The sequence below is a fragment of the Microcebus murinus genome, chromosome 7 (assembly GCF_040939455.1).
Source record: "Microcebus murinus isolate Inina chromosome 7, M.murinus_Inina_mat1.0, whole genome shotgun sequence".
Classification (NCBI taxonomy): domain Eukaryota; kingdom Metazoa; phylum Chordata; class Mammalia; order Primates; family Cheirogaleidae; genus Microcebus; species Microcebus murinus.
In genome coordinates this window covers 55,279,265-55,303,788 of record NC_134110.1, presented here as the reverse complement: position 1 = coordinate 55,303,788, position 24,524 = coordinate 55,279,265, and the positions used below count along the sequence as shown (strand labels likewise).

The 24,524-nt window shown below is 32.4% G+C and overlaps 1 protein-coding gene across 2 annotated transcripts in view; it reads left to right on the top strand.

Annotated features, from left to right (window-relative positions):
* Positions 1–24,524, top strand: part of EMC2 (ER membrane protein complex subunit 2) — a 62,170-nt gene that overhangs the window by 18,928 nt on the left and 18,718 nt on the right. For both annotated transcript variants that reach the window (XM_076005075.1, XM_076005074.1), the window contains exons 4-7: positions 2,171–2,256; positions 5,733–5,790; positions 17,808–17,893; positions 18,044–18,103. In XM_076005075.1, the coding sequence (XP_075861190.1) occupies positions 2,171–2,256; positions 5,733–5,790; positions 17,808–17,893; positions 18,044–18,103 (290 nt within the window). The remainder of the gene's footprint in view (positions 1–2,170; positions 2,257–5,732; positions 5,791–17,807; positions 17,894–18,043; positions 18,104–24,524) is intronic.

Below are 24,524 nucleotides of genomic sequence, written 5' to 3'. Positions count from 1 at the left end.
AACAGTTAAGACTTAGTGTATGCCTTACATTGATTGCTTTCCATAGCTGATTTTGAATGTTATTTTTTGTAGTAAGTGGTACTAACTAATTACTTTTGGGATATAATATCTTCTTAAGTCTTTTTAATTACCTTGGGAAGTATGATTTAGTATTCCACTTTTATACTGAAGAGACTAAATTGGTTGAAGTTTTTCTACTTACTAGGTGATTTATTCTATATTACAGAGTTTAAAATAAAAAAGATAGAGTTTAAAACAATTTTGTTTTGGGGGTTGTTGAATGACTTTCAGAATATACTATGTTAAGTACTGTTATATGTTAAATTATTAGAAAATCCTGACATGTACAGAACATGACTTAAAATACTAATACTACTTTTAAAATAAAATGACAATGATAGCTATATTTTTGGACTGTCATGTGCAAGGCACTATGCTAATTGCTTTACATCCTACTTTTATTTAGTCTTCACAGTTATTTCTTGATTTGATTTGTGTTTGATATTGTCATTATATTATTTAATAAATCAGGAGGCAGAGGCTTCTGTTTTGTTGTTCTTATTATCCTGAATTCTTAAGTGCTACTTTATGCTGCCTACTCATTTAAATCAAAAGAAACAAAAACAAAAATTAGAAATCCCAGGCGAACATTCACGTCTGAATTAGTATTGTTCTTTTCAAGGCAATCACCTTGTGTTGGCTAGACACATAATTACAGTAGAGCTACTAGGAGTAAAAACATTCCACAAAACCTTCGTTGAGTTACCTCCAGAACCTATGAGACATAGTCTTTTAAATATCCACAGAGGTTTTATATCTTGAGAGAAATTCTGATTTTTCTTTTTGAAGTTGCCAAATGCCATTGGATAAAGTAGGAAGTCAGATTAATTAATACTAATAGATAAAGCAGTAGATCAAATTAGACAATAACTTTTTTTTGCAGCAGTGTTTTTTTTTTTTTTTTAAATAGACATTTTTGCCAAAGAGCAGCAGTGTTTTTTTAATGGTTCAGATTTTTCATACAGTTAGCTTGATTGAACAAGTAATGATTGACCAACTAATATAATTTTGTATGATGTCAAACAAATAAACGAATATATCTTTGCTTTTGACTAACTTGAATATTTTTCTTAGTGTGGCACATTTTCAGCCATAGACTTTGAAGTTATGTTTTCAGATCATATTAAAACTTATTTTATTAATAATTAATAGTTTCATCAGTAATTAAAGGCATCTTTTTGGTTACTCATGTTTTAGGGTGCTTGAATGGGTCATTTGCATACTCTGACATTTCCAGCACTTCCAAGACTCTTATAATTCTTCATATGTTACTGAGAATATAGGTACTCAATAAATAACTGATTATTTAGTCGAGTTGATATGTGAATTATGGATACCTGTCCAAAGAAATTGGTACTCCATAGATTTGGTGTCTGTATTTTCTGACTCTAAGTCAGGATATGTGGATTAAAAGAATGATTGATTAATATATGATCTTAACAGGGCAAAATTAAACAATGTTAATATTATTTACAAGGGACTTTAGATGAATACCAAAAATTTTAATTCTTATGGCAGAATGCTTATATTTTAATTAGGAAGAAAAAGCCAGGAAGCTGATTTTGTCATTTAAATAGGGGCCTGACACATTATGGAGGCAGTTTTAAAGAAGAAATAATATGATAATAGTATTTGAAGAGTTATTAATTGATCTCACAATTTGTGTGCTTTCCTGGTTGAGAGCATGGTCAGTTTCTAAGAAGTGATTGTTGCCTTCACTGTAATTTCATATTTCTTCTTTTACCCTATTATTATTCATTACTGATTAATTTCACTTCATGTTATTAGATGATGCTAATGAAATTATTTAAAAAGATACATTAAATACTATATAGGCCATTCTTTGTAGTCCATTTAGTGCAGCCGTCCTCAAACTACTGCCCATGGGCCACATGCTGGTGTTTTTGTCCGTTTGTTTTTTTACTTCAAAATAAGATATGTGCAGTGTGCATAGGAATTTGTTCATAGTTTTTTTTAAACTATAGTCTGGCCCTCTAATGGTCTGAGGGACAGTGAACTGGCCCCCTGTTTAAAAAGTTTGAGGACCTCTGATTTAGTGTATATAATATAATTACTACTCTTCAAATCTTTTTTACCAATTGTTTTTCAGTTTTGTCTTCAAGAGTTAAGAAGACAGTTCCCTGGCAGTCACAGAGTCAAGCGACTAACGGGCATGAGATTTGAAGCTATGGAAAGGTAAACAAATCTTGTGAACAGTGTGATGCCATTTAAAAATGACAAACATCAAGCCTATTGATCTTGGTGTTGTTAATCTTTTTTTTTTTTTTTTTTTTTTTGAGACAGAGTCTCGCTTTGTTACCCAGGCTAGAGTGAGTGCCATGGCATCAGCCTAGCTCACAGCAACCTCAAACTCCTGGGCTCAAGCAATCCTGCTGCCTCAGCCTCTGGAGTAGCTGGGACTACAGGCATGTGCTACCATGCCTGGCTAATTTTTTCTATATATATTAGTTGGCCAATTAATTTTTTTCTATTTATAGTAGAGACGGGGGTCTTGCTTTTGCTCAGGCTGGTTTCGAACTCCTGAGCTCGAGCAATCCTCCTGCCTCAGCCTCCCAGAGTGCTAGGATTACAGGCATGAGCCACCGCGCCTGGCCAGTCATTTTTGATTCTAAGCGTTCTAGTGCATGTGAACTAGCATCCCATGGCTTTAATTTGTATTTCTTGATGACTAACGAGGTTGAAAACCTTTTCATGGCTGATTGAATATTTAAATAATTTCTTTTTAAAGTATCTTTTTTATCCTTGTCCATTTTAAAAATAGGGTTGTTTTACCTGTTTTTTGATGTCGATTTGTAGTTCTTTATATATTCTGGGTAAAAGAGCTTTGTCAGATATATGTGCTGTGGATATTTTCACCTATTCTCTGCCTTGGGTACTTATTTTTTAAATGATGTCTTTGGAAACATAAAAGTTTTTAATTTTGATGAAGTTCAGTTTATTGATTTTTCTTTTATGGTTATTGATTTTTGTTGAAGACTTCTTTTCTCACTACAACATCTCAATGATATTCCATATTTTTTTCTAGAAGCTAGGACAATTTTAAGTTAATTATTTTTCTTTTTGATTTGTAAGAGTGCTTTCAGACCATTTTTCTGTTTGCCATTTGTTTTAAAATTTTATTTTTAGTACTTCTGCATGGTTGATTGTCTAGTCCAGTCCAACTGTGTCTTTACTGATTATCTGCCTTTTTTGTCTGTCAATGACAAATAAAGGAGTGTGAAAGTCTCTAATAGTGGATTCATCTATTTCTCCTTGCAGTTCTATTAGTTTTTACCTCATGTATTTTGATCCTGTTAATCTCATGTGTATTAAGGATTGTTATATTTTGTTGAGAATGACCCCTTTATATTATTTATCCCTGGTAATTTTCCTTGCTTTGAAGTCTGCTTTGTATGAAATTTAAAAAGCTACCACAGTTTTTTGATTACTGTTATAGTGTATCTTTCTCCATCCCTTTACTTTTAATCTGCTATATCTTTATATTGAGAGTGTGTTTTATGTAGACATTTAGTTGGGACATGATTTTTTTTTTTTTTTTTTTTTTGAGACAGAGTCTCACTTTGTTGCCTAGGCTAGAGTGAGTGCCGTGGCGTCAGCCTAGCTCACAGCAACCTCAGACTCCTGGGCTCAAGCGATCCTTCTGTCTCAGCCTCCCAAGTAGCTGGGACTACAGGCATGCGCCACCATGCCCGGCTAATTTTTTCTATATATATTAGTTGGCCAATTAGTTTCTTTCTATTTATGGTAGAGACGGGGTCTCGCTCTTGCTCAGGCTGGTTTTGAACTCCCGACCTTGAGCAATCCGCCCGCCTCGGCCTCCCAGAGAGCTAGGATTACAGGCGTGTGAGCCACCGCGCCCGGCCTGGGACATGATTTTTAATTCACTTTGATAGTATTTGTCTTTTAATTGTTATATTAGACCATTCACATTTTAGACCATTCACATTTAAAGTGATTATTAATATAGTTGGTTTAATATCTATATTTGTAACTATTTTCTTTTGATTGCCTGTGTTCTTTCTTTTTTCTTTCTGTCTTTTGTTATTTCTCTTTTCTTCCTTCCCTGGTTTAATTGAGTATTTTATGTGATTTCATTTTTTCTCTCTCAATATATCAGTTATATTTTATACTTCTTTTAAAATTTTTTATTTTTTTATTTTTTATTTTATTTTATTTTTTATTTTTTCTTAAAATTTTTTAATGGTTGTCCTTCAGTTTGTAATATACATTTACAACTAATCCAACTCCACTTTCAAATAACACTATACTGCATCACAGGCAGTGCAAATGCCTTATAAAATAGTATTTTCAATTCCTCCCTTTTGTCAGTTGTAACATTGCCTTTATTCATTTCACTTATCCATAAACTATAATCCGTGAATATGCTATTGCTATTACTCTGTTGAACAACTGTTATCTGATCAATTAAGAATAAGAAAAATAAAAGATTCTATTTTACCTTCATTTATTCATTTTCTACTACTCTTCCTTTCTTTTATATAGATCAAAGTTTCTGACCAATACAATTTTCTTTTTCTCCGAAGAGCAGCTTTTAGCATTTCTTGCAGGTCTACTGTCAGCAAATTTCTTCAATTTTTGATTTGTCAGGGAGTTCATATTTCTCACTTTTGATGGGCAATTTCTTAGGGTACAGAATTCTAGGGTGATGGTTTCTCTTAGAATACTTTAAATGGTTCATTCCACCCTTTTCTTACTTGTGTAGTTTCTGAAGGGAAGTCTGATATAAATCTTATCCTCGAGAAGAGGATAAGTTGTTTTTTTCTCTGCCTTTCAAGATTTTCTGTCTTGGATTTTCTAGAATTTGAATGCGATATGTGTAGGTGTAGATTTTTTGGTATTTATCCTGCTTAATGTTTAGAGCTTCCTGGATCTGTAGTTTTATGTCATAAATTTAGAAACTTCTCAACACTTATTATGTAAAACATTTCTTATGTTCATTTCTCTCTTTTCCTTCTGGTATTATCATTACACATATGCTACATTTTTTTAATTGACACAGGTCTTAGATATTTTGTTCTATTGTTTTACTATCTTTTCTCTTTGCATTTCAGGTTTTTAAGATTTTCTTGATATTTCTTCAAGCTCACTGGTTCTTTTTTAGGTTATGTCTAGTTTATCGATAAGCCCATGAAGGCATTCTTCATTTCCATTATATTGTTTTTGATTTCTAGCATTTTCTTTTGATTCTTTTTTTGAGTTTCCACCTCTGTTTACATTACCCATTTTTCTTGTTCACTTTTTCCATTAGAGGCATAAATATACACATAGTTGTTTAAATTCCTAGTCTGTTAATGCCAACATTTCTGCCATATCTAAGTCTGGTTCTGATACTTGTTCTGTCTCTTCAACCTGTTGTGGCTAGTTTTTACTTCATATTTACACCAAATTGCATCAGCATATTTTTGAAATAGTTTTTCTATAAGTACTTTATACATAACTTGTTTTCCCCAATAAAGTAAGACTATAGTAAATTTTTACTGTTAAATGAAGATGTGAAGATTTGGATAGCAATTATAAATGCATATAAAGCCCTGCCATTTTAGTCTTGAATCTTTCTCTGTATTGACTATTTATCATTATATTCTTAAGGTAATGATTCCTGATGTTTCTTTTTTTTTTTTTGAAAATAGATATGATGATGCTATACAGCTATATGATCGAATTTTACAAGAAGATCCGACTAACACTGTAAGTTTGCAGATTGTCTTGAATATGATCTAGAGTTTAATTTAAAAGATGAGATTATTAATAATTCATAGAAGAAATAATGGAAAGATACTAAAGAACCATGTTTTATTTTTTTATTTTAAATAGTTCATGATGGGTCACATTTTATTTTAAATAGATTTATGACTATCCAATAAAATTCACTTTTAGAAGAAATCTTACTAGAAAAGAAGCTAGTTAAAATTTAGAGAGGTAGACTGTGTGCTTACATGAAAGCCCAGGAGAGCTCAGTGTTTTGTAATATTTTGAAATTTATGAAATACTAATTTGTCTAGTTTGTGTAGTTAATTTTAGTTGTCTTAGTGAAAAATGAAAGAAGTCATCTTGATAATTAGGAATTAATAAAGATATTTTGTTTAATTTTTGCTTTTTTTCTGCCTGATACATGAATAAGAAAAATATAAGAATATGTATGTGTGTATACAGACACCTTTGTGTGTATGTGTGTGTGTGTGTGTGTGTGTGTGTGTGTGTACACACACCTTTAATTTACTCTGAGTTTGAACAAATGCTAGTTTATTGGACAGTATATTCTAAAGATACCTATATTGTAGTCGTTTTTTTAAATGTTGAGAAAATGTTAGTTTATTATGTAGGCATAATAGCTTCCTCAGACTTTGTTTTACTAAATAAACATTACATAGAGACTTTAGATAATATAGCATCTTAATGTTTTATATAATTATTTCTAGGCATACATATGCCTGCTAAAAGAAAATAAATATTTTTAAAATTTTTAACTAGAAATCAGTTTTTTTTTTCCCTTTTATAAACGGAGAAATTGTTAATAGAAACACAGTACAGATACATGAAGGTTTTCTCTTACTTGGCAAGTAATTCTTTAAAAATAGATTTAAGAAAATGATAAGGTATAACTCTGTATTTTAAGATGTAAAATGCTTAATAATTGAATAACAGTAAATTGATTAATTTTAAATAAATTATACCAGCATAGGAAATTATTTAATATTGAAATATATAGTTTCTAGAGCACATTGATCCCAGGCATTAATCATAAATCCCCATCTCTGCTTATTTCTTTTGATATTATAGTAGTTGATATGTTGCTTAAATGATAGATTCTTACTTTTAGTATTATTCTGCCTCGGAGATTTTTTCTGGAAACTTCCTAATAAGGTTTGGGGTGGTTTTCTTGGGTAGATATTTGTATGGAAAGGTTTGATTATTTTTTGAGGATTCTCAGAATGTAGAAAGTTCAGGGAAAAGTTTTGACAGCTGCAAACCTCCTACAATAAATAGCAAAATAAGAAATAGCTTCCATTAGTTTATCTAGATACTACCAATAAATTGGAAAGTTTTGAAATAATTTTCTTTCTTTCTTTCTTTCTTTCTTTCTTTCTTTCTTTCTTTCTTTCTTTCTTGATGTGCAAACATTCATTGACTTGGAGACATGTTCTCAGCACACTGAATTTTTTTTTTTTAATTTTATTTCAGAATATTATGGGGGTGCAAACATTTTGACTACATGAACTGCTTTTGTACCATTTGAGTCAAAGTATGAAAGTTATAAGTGTGCCATCACCCAGATAGTGGGCATTGTACCCAATATGTGTGAATTTACTCAACCCCTCCTTCCCCCTCGTGCTTGCTTGATTTCCAGTGAATATTATTTCCTGTGTACACATACATGTTGATTGATTAATTCCAATTTAATGGTAATTATGTGGGGTGTTTGTTTTTCCATTCTTGTGATCTTCATTTAGAATAATGGTCTCCAGTTGCATTCAGGTTAATACAAGAGGTTTTTAGTTCACTATTTTTTATGGCTGAGTAGGACTATATGGTATAGATATACCACATTTTATTAATTGAAATAATTTTCTAATCTTAACTGTCGTAATAGCTTACCATCTGTCTTAATAAAACAATTTCTTATAAAAAGCACCATTTTTTTCTTAAGATTTTCTCATGGATCTACTTCAATTATAAGGCTTTACTGCAGTCAAAGATACTAGTTTTCCACTTAACCATAGATTGAAAAAAATGAAATTAAATTTCTGAAAAGAATTTCTGAGTTTTATATATTTTTCTCATACCAGGTTAAAAATCAATAGCTAGTAATTTAAATCATTTTTGTTTTGAAATTAAGAGTCAAATATTTTCCTTCTCAGTTTAAGTTGGGGATATTTTAATAAGTTACTTCACTTCAGGATGTAAGATAATATGTAATTAAATATTGTTCTATCTTTGTAGTAGTACTTTCCATAATTTATAGCTTTTTAGGACTTTTAAGGCTGGCTAAAAGAGAACTCTAGAGACCAGTCTCATGCCTGTAATCCTAGTACTCTTGAGAGGCTGAGGTGGAAGGATCGCTGGAGCTCAGGTGTTCGAAACCACCCTAAGCAACAGCGAGACTCTGTTTCTACAAAAAATAGAAAAAAATTAGCCAGGCATGGTGGCATTAACCTGTAGTCCCAGCTACTTGGGAAGCTAAGGCAGGAGGATCTCGCTTGAGCCTAGGAGTTGGAGATTGCAGTGTGCTATGATGACATCACTGCATTCTACCCAGGGTGACAGAGCAAGATCCTGTCTCTAAAGGAAAAAAAAAAAATGAAATCTGGATGGTTCCTGCCATAGAATGTGTGTGAGGTGGTACAGGTTGAGAGCATCCCTAATCCAAAGATTTGAAATCTGAAATGCTCCAAAATCTAAATCTTTTTTGAGTCCCACCATGACACTGCAAATGGACAATTCCACACTTGACTACATGTGATGGGTTGCAGTCAAAACTTTGTTTCATGCACAAACTTATTTAAAATATTGTATAAAATCACCTTCAGGCTATGTGTATAAAGTATATAGTAAATAAATGAATTTCATGTTTAGAGTTGGATGCCATGGTATCTCATAACATATATGCAAATATTCCAAAATATAAAAAAACGAAATCTGAAACACTTTAGTCTCAACTATTTTGGATAAGGGGTACTCAACCAATTGTAACTAAATCCTTTAGAGGCTAGGTAAACATTTTAGAACAAGGTGACTAAATTCAGCTTTGCTAAATGTATAATTCTTTTAGCAAACATTCTCTAATCTCCACTCAGTTCCTCCTTTCCTTCTGTAAACATTAAGTACTTCTAATGAACTGCCAAAGTGTTACTGTTACTAAGAATAAAGATACTGTTTCTGTTCCTGTATCCTTAGAAAGCACTGTGCTGGATGTTGATGGAGAAAACAAAGCCATATAAGATCTAGAATTAATAAAGTCTAGTAGAAGGCTTTACTTATATGCAACAGTTAAGTTTCTGTGTAGAAGACATTACTGTTCTTTTTTCACAACTTTCATGTATTATCTCATAGGTAGAAAAGTCTAGTTTTATCCTCATCCATAGTTATAATTCATATTTTTATACTGTTATTCTCTGCATTGTCTAAAAGTGATCATGTGACCCTTTTGTCTTAAGCCTCTATGTTCCTTGATATCTAGTAGAGAAATGAGGTTGTTCATTTAAGCTTGAAGGGGCTTTCCTTCCTACTCATATGCATTCATTCTTTCAGAAAACATTTGCTTGCAGTGTGCTTGGTGCTGGGAACAAGATGAATTAGACAGCATTTTGACTTTGTTTTTAGGGAGGCAACATGATGTATTAAACATATTGTGGACTTTGAAATAGATTTATTAAATTCTGATTCTTTGGTAACTTGCTGACTTGCTGCATGAGTTTTGAGCCTTGCAGGCCTTGAAGGATGAATGTGGCTTAAATGAAACAAAGACAGTGAACTGAAGAAAGACATCATATCCCAAGTGAATGGCATGAGTAAGCCTTAGCATTATTAAAGTGCAAGGCCTGTTTAGGAAAGAAAGAACATGATTAGAATAGAAGTTTTCAAATTTTTCTTTTGAGAGGGTGATAGTGAAATGAGATACCTTCTCTCCATCTATTTTTAAAAGTTGTAAAATATTCTTTTGAAAAAGTAATATGTATTCATGTTAAAAATTGCAGACAGAATGAAATAATATTAATACATGGCAAAAAATAAGTCTTTTCTCCTATCCATGAGCTCAAGTCCTCCTTCCCTTAGGCAAATACTGTCAACAATTTGTATGTGTTTTTAGCAATATTTTTTCATGCACAAATAGACGCACATTGTGTGTGTGTGAAGGGAAAATGCTTAGAATTGCAAATTTGGCATATTCTCAGCAATATATTTTAAAGATCATGCAATGTTAGCACATCCTTTATATTATTGCATTGAGTGGATATATAATCCATTGTCTTGATAAAAAAGTTTCTTTAACTAAGTCCCCTTTGGTGAACCCTTAGGTTGATTCTGATATTTTCCTTTCAGAAACAGGGTTGCAGTGGATGTTATTTGTGGGATGAATCCTTAGAAGTGAAATATCTGGGTCAGGAAGTCCATTCATTTTAAATTTTGATTGATGTTACTAAATTTCCCCCTAAAAAGGCTTTTTAGTCATCTATACCCATTTCCGTGATATATGAGAGTGCCACTTTGCCTGATCTTCCCACATGGTATATTGTGATCTTTTTTGTTTTAATCTTTGCAACTATAATTGGCTAAAAATCTTACCACGTTAAAATTTGCATTATGAATAATGTTGGACATCTTTTAGTATTCTTAAGCAGTTACTTTTTTTTTTTTTCTTTCTGAACTGTCTCCTTTTATATCTTTTTCAAATGAAATTTCATTTCTGTTCTGGTGAAGAAAGGTTGAAATTCTGGTGCTTTGCCTAGTTTAACCTTCTCCCTCCCTACTGATTTACCTCTGAGGAAAATAATGTTTTATACCTCTAAGTTGATTTATGGTACAGAGTAGCTAGAAGTGCAACAAGAGAATCTACATTTGTGACCAGTTATACTTCAGAATTTTGATTTTTATTCTTTGAGAATGAAGAGTAAAGTCAAATTTTGATTTGGTAAATACCATCAGATAGAGATAACTTTCAGGAATATGGGATATGATTTGAAGGAGGTGAAAAGAGAGACGTAATTTGGAAGTTGTTCTTAGGCCAGGGATTATGGGAATCTAAAATTAAGACAAGTGGAATTAGAGGATAGTGAGATGTATATTTTTAATAAAAATATATAAACAAAACGTAGATGCAAATATGTTGTCGAGAAGAATAGCTCTTAAGTATAATAATTTTAGTATCTAGGCTGTCAAAGACAAGTATTGGACTAGGCTCACTGTGACCTTTTATTCTGACCCCAATTTTGTCCTTTGCATTGCCCAGCATTTGGTAGGCTTTCAATGAATATTCATTGAATGAATGTCTTTCAGAAAAAAAGTACAATTATTATTATATTTTAATTGATGTCATATTTCAGAAAGGTCAGGTTTTGGCCCGAATTGTAAACTCTGCCTACTATGATATATCAAATACTTGAAGTCTTATTTTGGAATTAGATATAATTGCCTGTGTGGCAAGAGTAAAATGTTCTTAAAAGCTCACATTTTCAGGTTGTGGGCATAGCCTTGGAGGTAGAAGAACCTGAAACTCTGCTTTCCCTTTGCTGACCCAACTTTCCATTTCTTTCTGGGTCCCTAAATCTGGAGGGGGTATAGTAGGATTCTAGATTATATTTTGCTGGTAGGCCTTAATCTTTTAATCCTTTTCTATGCAGTATCTCTTCCCCAAGTAGCCTATTTTTTAAAGATACTACTTGTCTTTTAGCAAAAATTGCTAGCTATCCCATTGTATGTAACGTTACAGAAAGCATATAGCTGATTTGATGAAGATTTATTCATAGTCTTTAAAAGTTTCAAATGAATTATATAAGTTCCTGTTTATTGTTTGGCATTGGTATATATAGCTTTGGTTGGAAAAATCCTGTGGGAGCATAACTATACAAATTCTCATCTTCCCTTGGGGTCCAGGTCCTCTGTAACTACCTCCCCTTTGATTGTTTCAGTAAAAATCACAGTAACCTTTATGCTCCCCCTGAAATTTAAAAGATACTATACCCAAGTATTCCTTCTTGGATTTATTTATATTGTAGTTATACATATTCTACCTAGAAAATGTGAATTCTCTGAGGCTAGGGATTGAGTCTTATTTGATGTTCATTGAAGAAAACAGAATAGAATCTGTGTTGTTGATGAGTTTTTATTTACTTTTGAATAATGGAGTAAATTGTTTGTGGTCTGTGGTATTCTTTTAGTAGAGTGGTTCTCCCTATCATACATGAGTTTTTCAGCACTATTGCAATTTTTAATGGCTCCAGATTGCTTATTCAGAACATCAATTAGGACAGCAGACAAATTATTTGAAGTGGTGTAGGCTAAAAATCTTCTAAACTTTTGGGAGGGCAAAAATGCAATAGTTAGCATTGATTAAGGGATGATAAAATTATTTAATGTGCTCTGATTTTGTGAATTTTTTAAAAAAACTTTTGATATGAGTAAAGCATATTCAAAGAACAGCTTATATGATCATGTAGATTTTTTTCTACTTTACAACTGACTTAGAATAAAGCTGCAGCTTTCTATTAATACAAAGCAGAGATTGTGATAAATATGAGGATGGGGTGAAAGGAGTGATAGAATTGAGGAAGATGATGATGATGACAGGTAATCTTTATTGAATATTTACTATGGTCCATCACTGAGCTAAATACTTTACGTATGTATCTTATTAAGTATCACTACAATCCTGTCAGATACTGTCTTTATTTTATGGGCAGACAAGATCACAGAGAAATTAAGTGACTTACTTAAGATTCTATAGTTAGTAAGAAACTCGGGATAGACAGTTTGATGCCATTGCTAAAGACTATTCATCCATGAAGAAAGAAAGAAGCAATGGTAATGAATGGAATTGGGACTAGGTAATTAATATACATGGGCAACCAGGTGTCCCCCCTACAGAAATTTCATTATGTAAATTTAGTTATTTAAATACATTGTACTTGCCACTGTCAAAGAGTATGTGAAATGTAATAATAACTTGTTTTTATTTTTTTAAATCTCCTAAGCATAATTTTTGCTTTAAAAAATATTATACTAGGGAAGCTGTGATAGAAGGAAATTTGTCTTTTTTATAAGCCTTTTTTGTGTGCTCTGGGTAAGATCCAAAAGGCAAGAGAATCCTTTTTTGAACCTTATTCTGGTTGCCTGGTAATCATTTGAAACTCGGGATTTCATGTGGCTTTTGTGGGACATGCTGCTTGACTTTTTATTCACAGACGTATAAATAAGGAATTGGACAGCTGAGCACTAAGTATATAGAGAGTAAGAGACTATGGCAGAAAAAATAAGTATATAGATTCAGGAGCTGTAGGATTTGCTGTGTAAGTCTAGGCTTTTGTTTTTGTCTATGTAGAATGAAGAGATTTAATTATCACTGCCTACCCTTTAGGTTCTTTCCAGCTGTAAAATTTGTGACATATTCATTTATTCTGTAGTGGTTACTGAGCATCTACTTCCTTCAGTGTCTAGTACTGTTCTTTGTGAATGTGCAAAAACTGAGATGTGTGTTTCAGTTTTCATCTTACTTTTTTGCACCAGTATCTTTGTTATTATAATTGGTTGTATATTTTACATATGATACATTATATATTCTCTGTTTATTTAAAAATTTAGATATACTTTGAAGCAGATGACAAAACTTTTAGATTTTAAATGGCTTTTCTTTTATAATTTATCCCATATCATAATGAGTACTTTTTGAAGTTTCATATTTTATAGTAGAAATTTTAACTCCAAATATTAAAATTATTTGTAAAATGTAGAACAGTTTTCATTTTTTAAGACTTAAGTTGACTTTTGCAAAGATCGATCCAAACAAGATATTTAGAAAAATTTAGAACCTTGGCATATTTTACAGGAAAAGAAGTATAAGAAAGAAATGCAAAATTAAACTGGATAAATATTCAAAACTTTACTTAACATTTAGTCTATGCTGGTTTTTTTTTGAAAAAAACTGTTTTGACATATAATTGACATAGAGTAAATAGCACGTATTTAAGGTATATATCTTGATAAGTTTTGACATTTGTATATACCAGTGAAACCATTACCACCACAAGCAAGACAGTGAACAAAGCCATAATCCTCAAGTTTCCCAGCCTGATCAGAATAGTGTTTGAGGCTAATTATTTGCCATTACTGTGGTAAGAACCTTCTGGGTACTCTATCCAATGCCCAGTGAATCCTGCCATTTTCCAGTCTAGCTGGTAGCAGGGGCATAGCTGGGCACTGTGTCCCCTAAACTTTTCTGGTGGTTCTTTCCTTGGCCTTGGGTAGTTTCCTCACCTGCATGCATGGATCAGTACAAAGCTGAGTATTCGAGGGGAACCCTCTGCAGAGCTCCAGAGTCCTTATTGTGTGCTTTTATTCTTCTGTGGTACTCTGCCTCTTTGATCTTCTTGGACTCTCCACTCCTTCTCCTGAACTCGAGAGTTCTCTGGGCTCAATCTGGTTTTCCTCTCCCTGCACAGCACCCTTGAAACTTTCTCAAGGCAGCGAGCCAGGGCAATAACAATAGAGATTACCTGGTCTGTTTCCCACTTCTCGGGGATCACTGTCCTTTATTGCCTGCTGTCCTGTACCTTAAGGCAGGAGGAATAAGTTTGGTCCCTGTTACTTTACTTTGGCTCAAAATTAAGTCCCTGTTTAATACTAATTTAAAATGATCATGATAAAGATTTATACTTAACTCAGAATGAGGTATTATTTTTCTTTAAAAGAAATAACCTGGACAGGGCTGTTATTTAGTAAAAAGCATATGACTTAATAATATACCTGTGCTCATATAGTAGTGCTTGCTGAGTAGATTTTTTTTTTAAGTTGGCACAAGTGGCAGCTTAAAGGAGGATTGGCTTTTCATAAGTGAATAGTTACCACTCAAAAGTTTGTTTTAAACTTTAGAATATTAGGACCTAAAATGCTGTATCTTAGGTTTTACATGATGTTGTTCATATGGTAGAGTGGGGCATGCTTCCCAAATTGATTAAGAAAGCATTGTATTTAAAATCTTTTATTGTACCTCAGTGAAGTTCTTGTTAGGTGGAAAAACTCTTAGTTTTTAAAATTGGTTATTCCAAAGTTAATGCTAAATTTCTGTTTTACATAATTCTTACAAAATTATGACATTACTCCCTCCACAAATTCACATCATTCAAAATAAGAGTAACACATTATTTAATTTGTAATATTTCAGCTTCCTTTCAGAAAGTCTCGTAGAAGAATTTAGGATGGAAATCAAAAATTTTGGATCTCCTAATTCTACCTTTTTTGTTACATTTAAGTTGATTACACCTTTATTTCCCTATCATTTACAAAAGTATTATCCTTTAAGAGTCACTTTAAAAGACTAATTGTCTTTGAAACACTCTAGGGCCGTGTTTTACAAACTGTCTTCTGCAGAATGCTGCTGACCAAAAATATTTAGTACGTGTTCAGCAGTAGAGGAATGTTGTAAAATAACTGGAAAAAATGAGTTTAACAAAAGTCAGTTGTTTCAGTACACTCTTCATGAAACTTATATTGTACATGACAATGCCCATTACAGCGTTCATATCTCACTTCTTATTAATACTAAGACTAAAGATGTGTTAATTGCTATTCCTAGTTATACTTTGACTTTTTGTCTGATTTGTGACATTTAAATTCAAAATGTTCTAAAAGTTTTCACTGCATCTGTAGTATCTCATCTCAACTGTTGCAAGTCCTTTAAGAACTGGGGCAAGATATAAATATAAAACAAGTAAGTCTGTGACAATCTTTTAAAGATCTCTTAGAGCTTTGTGGCAAGGCTTAACACATAAATGATAACCATAGAATTGAAGGTTTTTTAAAAAAGGAAGATAGGTAACATGTTAATTGCTTTGCCTTGATACTTGGAGATAGATGGTCTTATTGACCTTTGGAAAGGTTAAAAAAGCTGATTAAGTAACAAGAGTTGGTATTCAACTTCTTGTCTTTTTGATTTCAAACCTAGATTCTTTTTGCTCTATCACTTGCTGGTGAAAGAAGTAGTGTCATGAAAAATGAAGAGAATAAATTATGTTTCAAATGGTGCTAGATTACATATTATATGCCCAAAAGAAATCAGTTTCTTGGTTACATGTTAATTTATCCCTCCTCTATTAATATTTTTGGAAGTACTTGGGACAAGGCTCCCAAATCTAATATTCTACCTTTAGGATTTGAGTTACTTTCAGAGCTTTACTTTCACTGTTGTGAATTCTTGAGACTTTGTAACTTTTACATTTCTTGTGGTGCTTTTTATATTTGAGTGTGCCTATTTGGCAAGCACTGTTCTAGGCCTTTGACATGACTCAAATAATCAAGGATATATATTCTTAAAATATCATTTTTTAAAATATTATTACAATTATTATAAGTATTGCTCTTTCCCTAATTTATTGGAGAGTCTCTTGATTTCTCTAAACTTTTCACTTTGACTTCTGAGCCAAACAGGACATGTAGCTTCCATTACTCTGAAGAGGTTCCATCCATTTTACTTCTGTCTGTATCTTGTGGAGTGTGTATTATATAAAACAATAAGAAACCATGTTCATAATAAGCTTACCTTTACCCTAGTTATAGTGTGTTTTGTTGTTTATTCTTCTGTGTTTGAATTAAGCAGAGATGGAGGGACATAAATATAGTAATTTATACAGTGCTATCCAGTTCCTGACTGTCCACTTCAGCCTCAAACTTATAGTCTTGATTATATACAATGCTGCTTTCTTCTATGCCTTTGGTCATGTGTTCCTACTATATTATACAATGTCCACACATATCTTCCTGTTCTGCTGTCTTTTTTTTTTTTTTTGAGACAGAGTCTCACTCTGTAGCCCAGGCTAGAGTGCCATGGTGTTAGCCTGGCTCACAGCAACCTCAAACTCCTGGGCTCAAGAGATCCTTCTGCCTCAGCCTCCCAAGTGGCTGGGACTACAGGCATGCGCCACCATGCCTGGCTAATTTTTTCTATATTTATTTTTTTTTGTCCAGCTAATTTCTTTCTATTTGTAGTGGAGATGGGTGTCGCTCTTGCTCAGGCTGATCTGGAACTCCTGAGTTCAAACGATCCTCCCGCCTTGGCCTCCCAGAGTGCTAGCTGTTCTGCTTTCTTAATCTGTTTCAGTTTCAGTACAAGTATCACATCTGGAACCCTCCTTGCTTTCTGTTTCAGTACAAGTATCACATCTGGGACCCTCCTTGCTTCCTGTTCCTCCCCTTCCTCCACTCTACCTCAGCTTGTGTTAGGATCTCCTCCTTGTTATCATGACAATGATAGATATCTCTATCATTGCCCCTTAGAGCATTAAAGTTTTTAGGTGATGTGTCTTTGAGACTGAGCTTCTGCAAGGAATTATCTATTTCTTTTTTATTCTTATTTTTTCATTGTCTACCACAGTACCTGGCAAACAATAGAAGTCTGATACATACTTGGTGAATGCATAAATAAATGGCATCGATTTTTATATTTGTCATTTAAATAACTTTAAAATGCAAGTTTCAGATGTTTTGCTTATTATAAAATATTTATTTTAGGACCTGTATTTTTCTTTTGAAAACTCACAGGTAGACTTTTCTCTTAAAATTGTGAAAAAAAGTTGTCAGAAGCCATATTTGTATAATGATATTCAAGTGGCCATGGTGAGATTTTTTTCCTAATCTCCACTATCCCTCTACCTCTCAAGATACAGATCTTATGAATGGGACAGAGTGAAGGACTTTAAGTTGGATAAAGATTAGGATTCCCTGCTGACTTGTAATTATCAGAATCTGGATAGTTATTTATTTGGATGAAACGATGCATACATTGTGTGCATCAAAAGTAAAGCATATGTGATTGTTAGAGGAATGTTTGAATTCCCCAGTGGGATGTCATGGGGCATGTTTATAAACTCCCACTAAGCAGTAGTTCTACAATGGAATTTCACTGGCATTGAGATAATAATTTGCACAGTCAAATTACCTTCTTTACAAAAACCCAAGGAATCATGAGGGCCTAATCCTTTATTAATGTCAACCCATAGGCTGCAAGAAAGCGTAAGATTGCCATTCGAAAAGCCCAGGGGAAAAATGTGGAGGCCATTCGGGAACTGAATGAGTATCTGGAACAGTGAGTGTTTACAAGAGGATTGTGTTTTGTTATTCTGATAAATCTTTTTTAATTAAAATGGAATTTGCATTTGATTTTCCTGTTTGTCTCTGTGCTGTTCATTTATAAAATATCTACACATTTACTTTTTTTCCCCTTTCCTACCACCAGATTTGTTGGAGACCAAGAAGCCTGGCATGAACTTGCGGAACTTTATATCAATGAACACGAGTAAGTTGTTAAACACACAAAATTTTGCTAAGAGTGCAATTTTTGTCAAAGTTTACAAGGCATAGTGGTTTCCAAAGATGTGAATCACTTGTTATTTGAAATGAGAAACAATAAACCAACAATTAAATGAAAAATAGCAAATCAACAATTTGTTGGTCATAATTTGTGAGTAGCTTTAACTAGGTCATTTGTGTTTTGCTAAATTGTTTTTGTTTGAGAAAGTAAGTTTTTCTTTCAAATACAGATGGTATTTGAAATTTTAAAGGCCTGCATTTGCCAAGCTAAGGTTATTTTTGGTGAATCAAAATTGTGAATTTTTTAGAGTTCAAATTGTTCTTATATACAAAGAGTATTATACTCCCTGCTGTTTAAAAATTCTGTCAATTGTATGCATGTATTAGCTTTAGTACTAAGAGAATCTAAAGTGAAGCGTTCTGTTGCCTGGGTAAAAAACCGAGAATAATCAAGAATGTTGAATGCTGTAGGAACTTGCTTATTGGATATTTAATGTTTTTGTTAGCTTTTTTATTGCTGTAGTGACAGGAGGAAATCCCAGTGTGAGAGGATTAGTCCAGAGTCTTAGTGCAAGTTTTCTAATATCACAGCATTAACGCTAACCTCTATCTAGAGGCATAACTTTTTTTTTCTTTTTTCTCTTAGTTCTTTTGAATCTGAAGTATATTACATTGTTTCTTTTCCTTCTTTTTGATGGAATAGAATCAGATTCTCACGCACATTTTCTTATTGTGCATGAATAACCTCTTCTCATAGTGCAAACAGCTGACACAGGAAATAAAATAGAATGAAGACACTTCTGTTGTCTGTGGTCTATATATATAATGTGAAATAGAGGATTGAAGTGGTTATTTGTGTAATTCTAATAAAAGTGGAAGCTATCATAAAAATAATAGCTGTTATTTAATTAATTAATTTGTGCTATATTCTGATAATAATTTTTCAATTCTCATATACTCTGGCCATCAGATTCTCTGTGTTTGGTTAGGAAATTATTTTCTGATTCATATTCAGTATAGTATGTACGTATGGTTGTATGTGCACATATGTAAACATTCTCCTATGCATGTGGGACAGTATATAATACTTATATTTAAGTAACATGAAACTGAATTTTCAGAATGTAGTAAAAAAAGTGACATTAGCTTTATTTTGTTTCTAAAACAGGTGATAGCTATTTAAAATTTTTCCTACCTTATAAAGATTTTTCTGACTATAAAAGCATTTAAAAATATTTCATATCATTAAGGACATTTTTTTTTTCAGGTTAAAGAAAGACCTAATGTAGGAAATTTGGGAAACTCAATCAAGTATAAAGACCAAAACAAAAATTACATGTAATTTCATCATCCTAAATTATAGTTTATATGTGATTTTTGTTCTTCCATACCTCTTAAAAATCCAAGATAAAATTATCTTTTGTGGCTTTTGCTTTCTCTTATATTTTGTCAAAATTTCTTATCACTGTAAACATTCTACACCATGGTTTTAATGGCTGTATATTGTTTCTTTATATCAATTTATCCTACTAGTATTTTTAACCAGTTTCCTAGTGGGGGATATGGAGGTTATTTTACATTTTCACTGTAATGCTGTAGTGATCATCTTTATTTCCTTGGCTAAATTCTTAGAAATAGAATTACTTGATTAAATGATATGCACATTTTCTGTGGTCTTGATGAATAGTTCCTAATTGTTCCCTAGAATGGTAATAGCAATTTACTTTCACACAGGCAATTATAAGAGTACCCCTTTAACAACACTAGGTACTATGATTGTTTTTAAGCTTTGAAAAATTTGATAGGTGAAAACTAGTTATGCTTTTTTTTTTTCATTTTTAAGAGCTTTTTATATAAAGGAGATTTATATAAAACTATTTATCAGAAATATGTCTTTGCTTATTATGTGCCTTTTTAATACTGGCTTTTTTAATTATGGAAAGCTTATCTTTTCAGAAAAATCAGATATATCAATTTTGATCACTTTCATGTCTTCTGTCCTCTAAGAACTATATAAATATATCATTTGCAGTTTTTTTTTTGTATGAATTTCTAATATTTAGTCGTCAAATTTAGGTTATACTTTATTTTAAACCTGTCATTAAATTTATTGTTTCATCAGGTAGGGCCACATTCAGTTTTGCTTTATTTTGTGTCTAAAGAGTTTATTGAAATAGAGTTGAATGTACACTTGAGAAATGAACTGAAAAATCCCAAGAAATCAAGAAATACAAAAGCACTTGAAAAATAATAACTTTTTAGAGGAAATGATCATTGTGAACAGCCTACTTATTTATCTAGTATCACAACACTCTATTTGGTCTTAAAGCAAGTAATAAAATGACCATTTATTTTTTTCTAATTGAACACTTAGAAGAAATATTTAGATTTAGGGTAAGTCAAATATAAATATGTCCAGATTTTTTTGAAACTGTGAAAATTAGAATTGGTTCACTTGATTAATTTGACTTTTTTGGAGCAAGTCATTGTAGTAGATAGAGCTTTTATGGTAGAGTGTTAAAGTATTGTGGGATGTCAGCACCAGTTTTAGGAAGGCAATGGCAAAAATGTAGCAGTTTAGAAAATGCTAGATATGTTTAACATTTGGTATTCTTTTCTACATATGAACAGTTATAAGCTTTTTAAAGTATAGTAGGTCACAGGCAGCATTGGGGTCCTACATCTAGAATTTTTTACTCCAAATAAATTTCCATAATAAAATATTCATTATTTAGTGTCTGTATAAAGGGAAAAGGTGACATAGAATTCTGCAACATAATTTTTTGCAGCATTAAGTTACTTTTAAATTTGATTCTGATTTTGATTTATAAATTATAGTTTGTCTTTAGTTATTCCAGTGGTGTGTATCACACCCATTAACCATATTGAGAAATTGTACTTGTTCTAAATACAAAAAATTACAGTTATAATTTATTTGTTAGTACTACCAATACATATTACAGGTTAAGTATCCCTAATCTAAAAATCTGAAATTTGAAATGCTCCAGAATTCGAGGATGCTCAAAGGAAATGCTCATTGGAGCATTTGAGATTTTGGATTTTCAAATTAAGGATGCTTAATCAGTAAGATAACACAAATATTTATTTCAAAATCAAAAAAATCTAAAATCTGAAACACTTTTGGTCATTTCAGATAAGGAGTACTCAACCTATATAAGCAAAAATAAATTCACATTATCGAAGACTTAATTTTTTTTACTTGATTTGTAAAATTCAAACTAGATACTATATCAGCAAGTCTTATACATTAATTATGATTGTGATTATAGATCCTTTTTGTAGGTGTAGCCTTACTATAAAATTCTATATCAAAGGGAATTATCAAAATTCTGTAAGGAAAAATCATGATATCAGTAAAACATTATAGGAGCATATACTGTAGCCTTTGCTTATATAATTTTGTGAGGCACAAAATAAAACTTTAGTTCTAGTACTGATTCTAACATACTAATAATTGACTCAAACTGCACAAAAGGAAATTATGTAATAATTGTTAATTCAATTTTAAATTAATTGAAATTATTATTATTATTTTTTTAATTTCAGCATATTATAGGGGTACAAATGTTAAGGTTACGTATATTGCCCATGCTGTCCTCCCCCCTGGAGTTAGAGTTTCAAGCGTGACCATCCCCCAAATGCTACATATCTTTCTCATTATGTTTGTATATTCCCATCCCCTACCACCCCCTCCCATCTGCCCGACACCTGATAAATGTTATTCATATATGTCCACTTATGTGTTGATCTGTTAATATCAGTTTGCTGGTGAATACATGTGGTGCTTGTTTTTCCATTCTTGAGATACTTCACTTAGTAAAATGGGTTCCAGCTCTATCCAGGAAAATTCAAGAGGTGCTATATCACCATTGTTTCTTAAAGCTGAATAGTACTCCGTGGTATACATATACCACATTTTATTAATCCACTCATGAATTGATGGGCACTTGGGTTGTTTCCACAGCTTTGCAATTGTGAATTGTGCTGCTATAAACATTGGAGTGCAGGTGTCTTTTTTGTAGAGTGTCATTGAATTGATGGGCACTTGGGTTGTTTCCACAGTTTTGCAATTGTGAATTGTGCTGCTATAAACATTCAAATGCAGGTGTCTTTTTCATAAAGTGACTTTTGATTTTTTGGGTAGATATTCAGTAGTGGGATTGCTGGATCAAATAGTTGATCCAGCAATTTGTATCGCTTTGTATCCACTTGTATCACTTTAAGGCATCTCCATATTGCTTTCCACAGAGGTTGAACTAGTTTGCAGTCCCACCAGCAGTGTTAGGAGTGTTCCTATCTCTCCGCATCCACGCCAACATTTATTGTTTGGGAACTTTTTGATAAAGGCCATTCTTACTGAATATAGGTGATATCTCATTGCAGTTGTGATTTACATTTCCCTGATGATTAGAGATGTTGAGCATTTTTTCATATGTTTGTTACAAGGCTATAGTAATTAAAACACCTTGGTACTAGCACAAGAACAGGGACATTGACTAGTGGAACAGAACCAAGAACCCAGATATAAAACCATCCTCATAAAGCCAGCTAATCTTCAACAAAGCAGACAAAAACATACACTGGGGAAAAGAATCCTTATTCAATAAATAGTGCTGGGAAAACTGGATATCCACATGTAGAAGACTGAAACAGGACCCACACCTTTCATCTCTCACAAAAATCAACTCATGCTGGGTAACAGACTTGAACCCTAGGTGTGAAACTATTAGAATTCTAGAGGAAAACATTGGAAATACTTTTCTAGACATTGGCCTAGGCAAAGAATTTATGAAGAAGACCCCAAAGGCAATCACAGCAACAAAAATAAATAAATGGGACCTGATCAAATTAAAAAACTTCTGCACAGCCAAAGAAATTGTCAAGAGAGCAAGCAGACAACCCACAGAATGGGAGAAAATTTTCTCAAGCTCTACATCCAATAAAGGGCTGATAACTAGAATTTATTTAGAACTCAAGAAAATCAGCAAGGAAAAATCAAACGACCCTATTAAAAAGTGGGCAAAGGACATGAACAGAAATTTTTCAAATGAAGACAGAATAATGGCCAACAAACATATGAAATTATTTTTACTTCTCTAATCTTAATATCATTGAGTCACTGTATATAATAAGTTAACTTCTATGAACCTAAAATGGTACTGGTACCAATGCTATGTACATACACCATCCTTGGCAGAATTGAGGAAATAATCACTTTTTGTGTGGCCTAATCCTCTTGAACAACCTTCCTAAGAATGGCTGGACTAGAACTAAACCATTTCTTGAGCTTCTCCTAGCTCTAAGTTTATTTGATCCTATATTTATCCACAAAATTAGTTTGATTTTGTATTTCGTAAAATTGGGAAAAGGGATCCTTTTCTTATATATGTTACCAATTGATTTTTGGGAAAAATATCTTGGTGTTCATTTTGTAACAAAAACTCCTACTTGCCCATTTTATTGTGCTTTATGCTGTATAAGAACCAGAGTAATAGTGGTGCTAAACCCATTTAAATCTATAAGAACTTTTATTCTTAGCCTCAGTATGAGTTTTTGGCATCATCCTAGTTAAAGGAATACATTTAGCACTGTCTTTTGATAAAGTTGGGTATTTAAAGTAGAGACAGCTTTCCCCTTTTAGAGTGATATATAGATATTAGCTAGGTAGTCATAATACTTTTGTTCTAGACATTTATTCAGTCATTTGCTCATTCATTTGTTTAATCATTTGTTAAATACCTGTCGTGTGTCCAGAACCACTGCTAGATTTTGGATGTAAAAATCGAAACAGCTAAGTAGCTGCATGTTTTTGCATAAGAATCTGTATATAAGGCTCTTCATAAATATAAAATGATATAATTCTTGGATAGTTTGCAGGATGTATTTTTTCCTTAGGCCCTTTTGGTTTGACTGCACTTATACACACTTTTTTTATGTTGCCATTGACATCTTCATCACTGTCACTACCATTACTGTAGTTTATCATTGTGGTGTGTAATGCATGTAGACAACATACATAGTGCTTAAGAGTGCAGCTCTCTGCAGTGGCACAGCCTTGATTCAGTTTACATGTCTGTGTCTTGGTGTTCTCAGCTATAGAATGTTGATGTTCCTACGGTTTTGGTAGGATTAAATTAGTATACTGATAACATACTTAGAGCAGTACATGACACATAATGAGCACTTAATAAAAGCTATTGGTCAATATACATGTATAAAGCTGGAATATGTATATTTTAAAAAGTAAGTTTATCAAGTGTTAGTGTAAAGGTGGGTACCTTTGTATATTGGTGACAAATGCCAAATTTAGGTAGCCTTTTTCTTTGGGTAGTGTCATCACCTCCTCTCTGGGAATAAATCTTGCAACACCTGTGTTCTTTAGGATA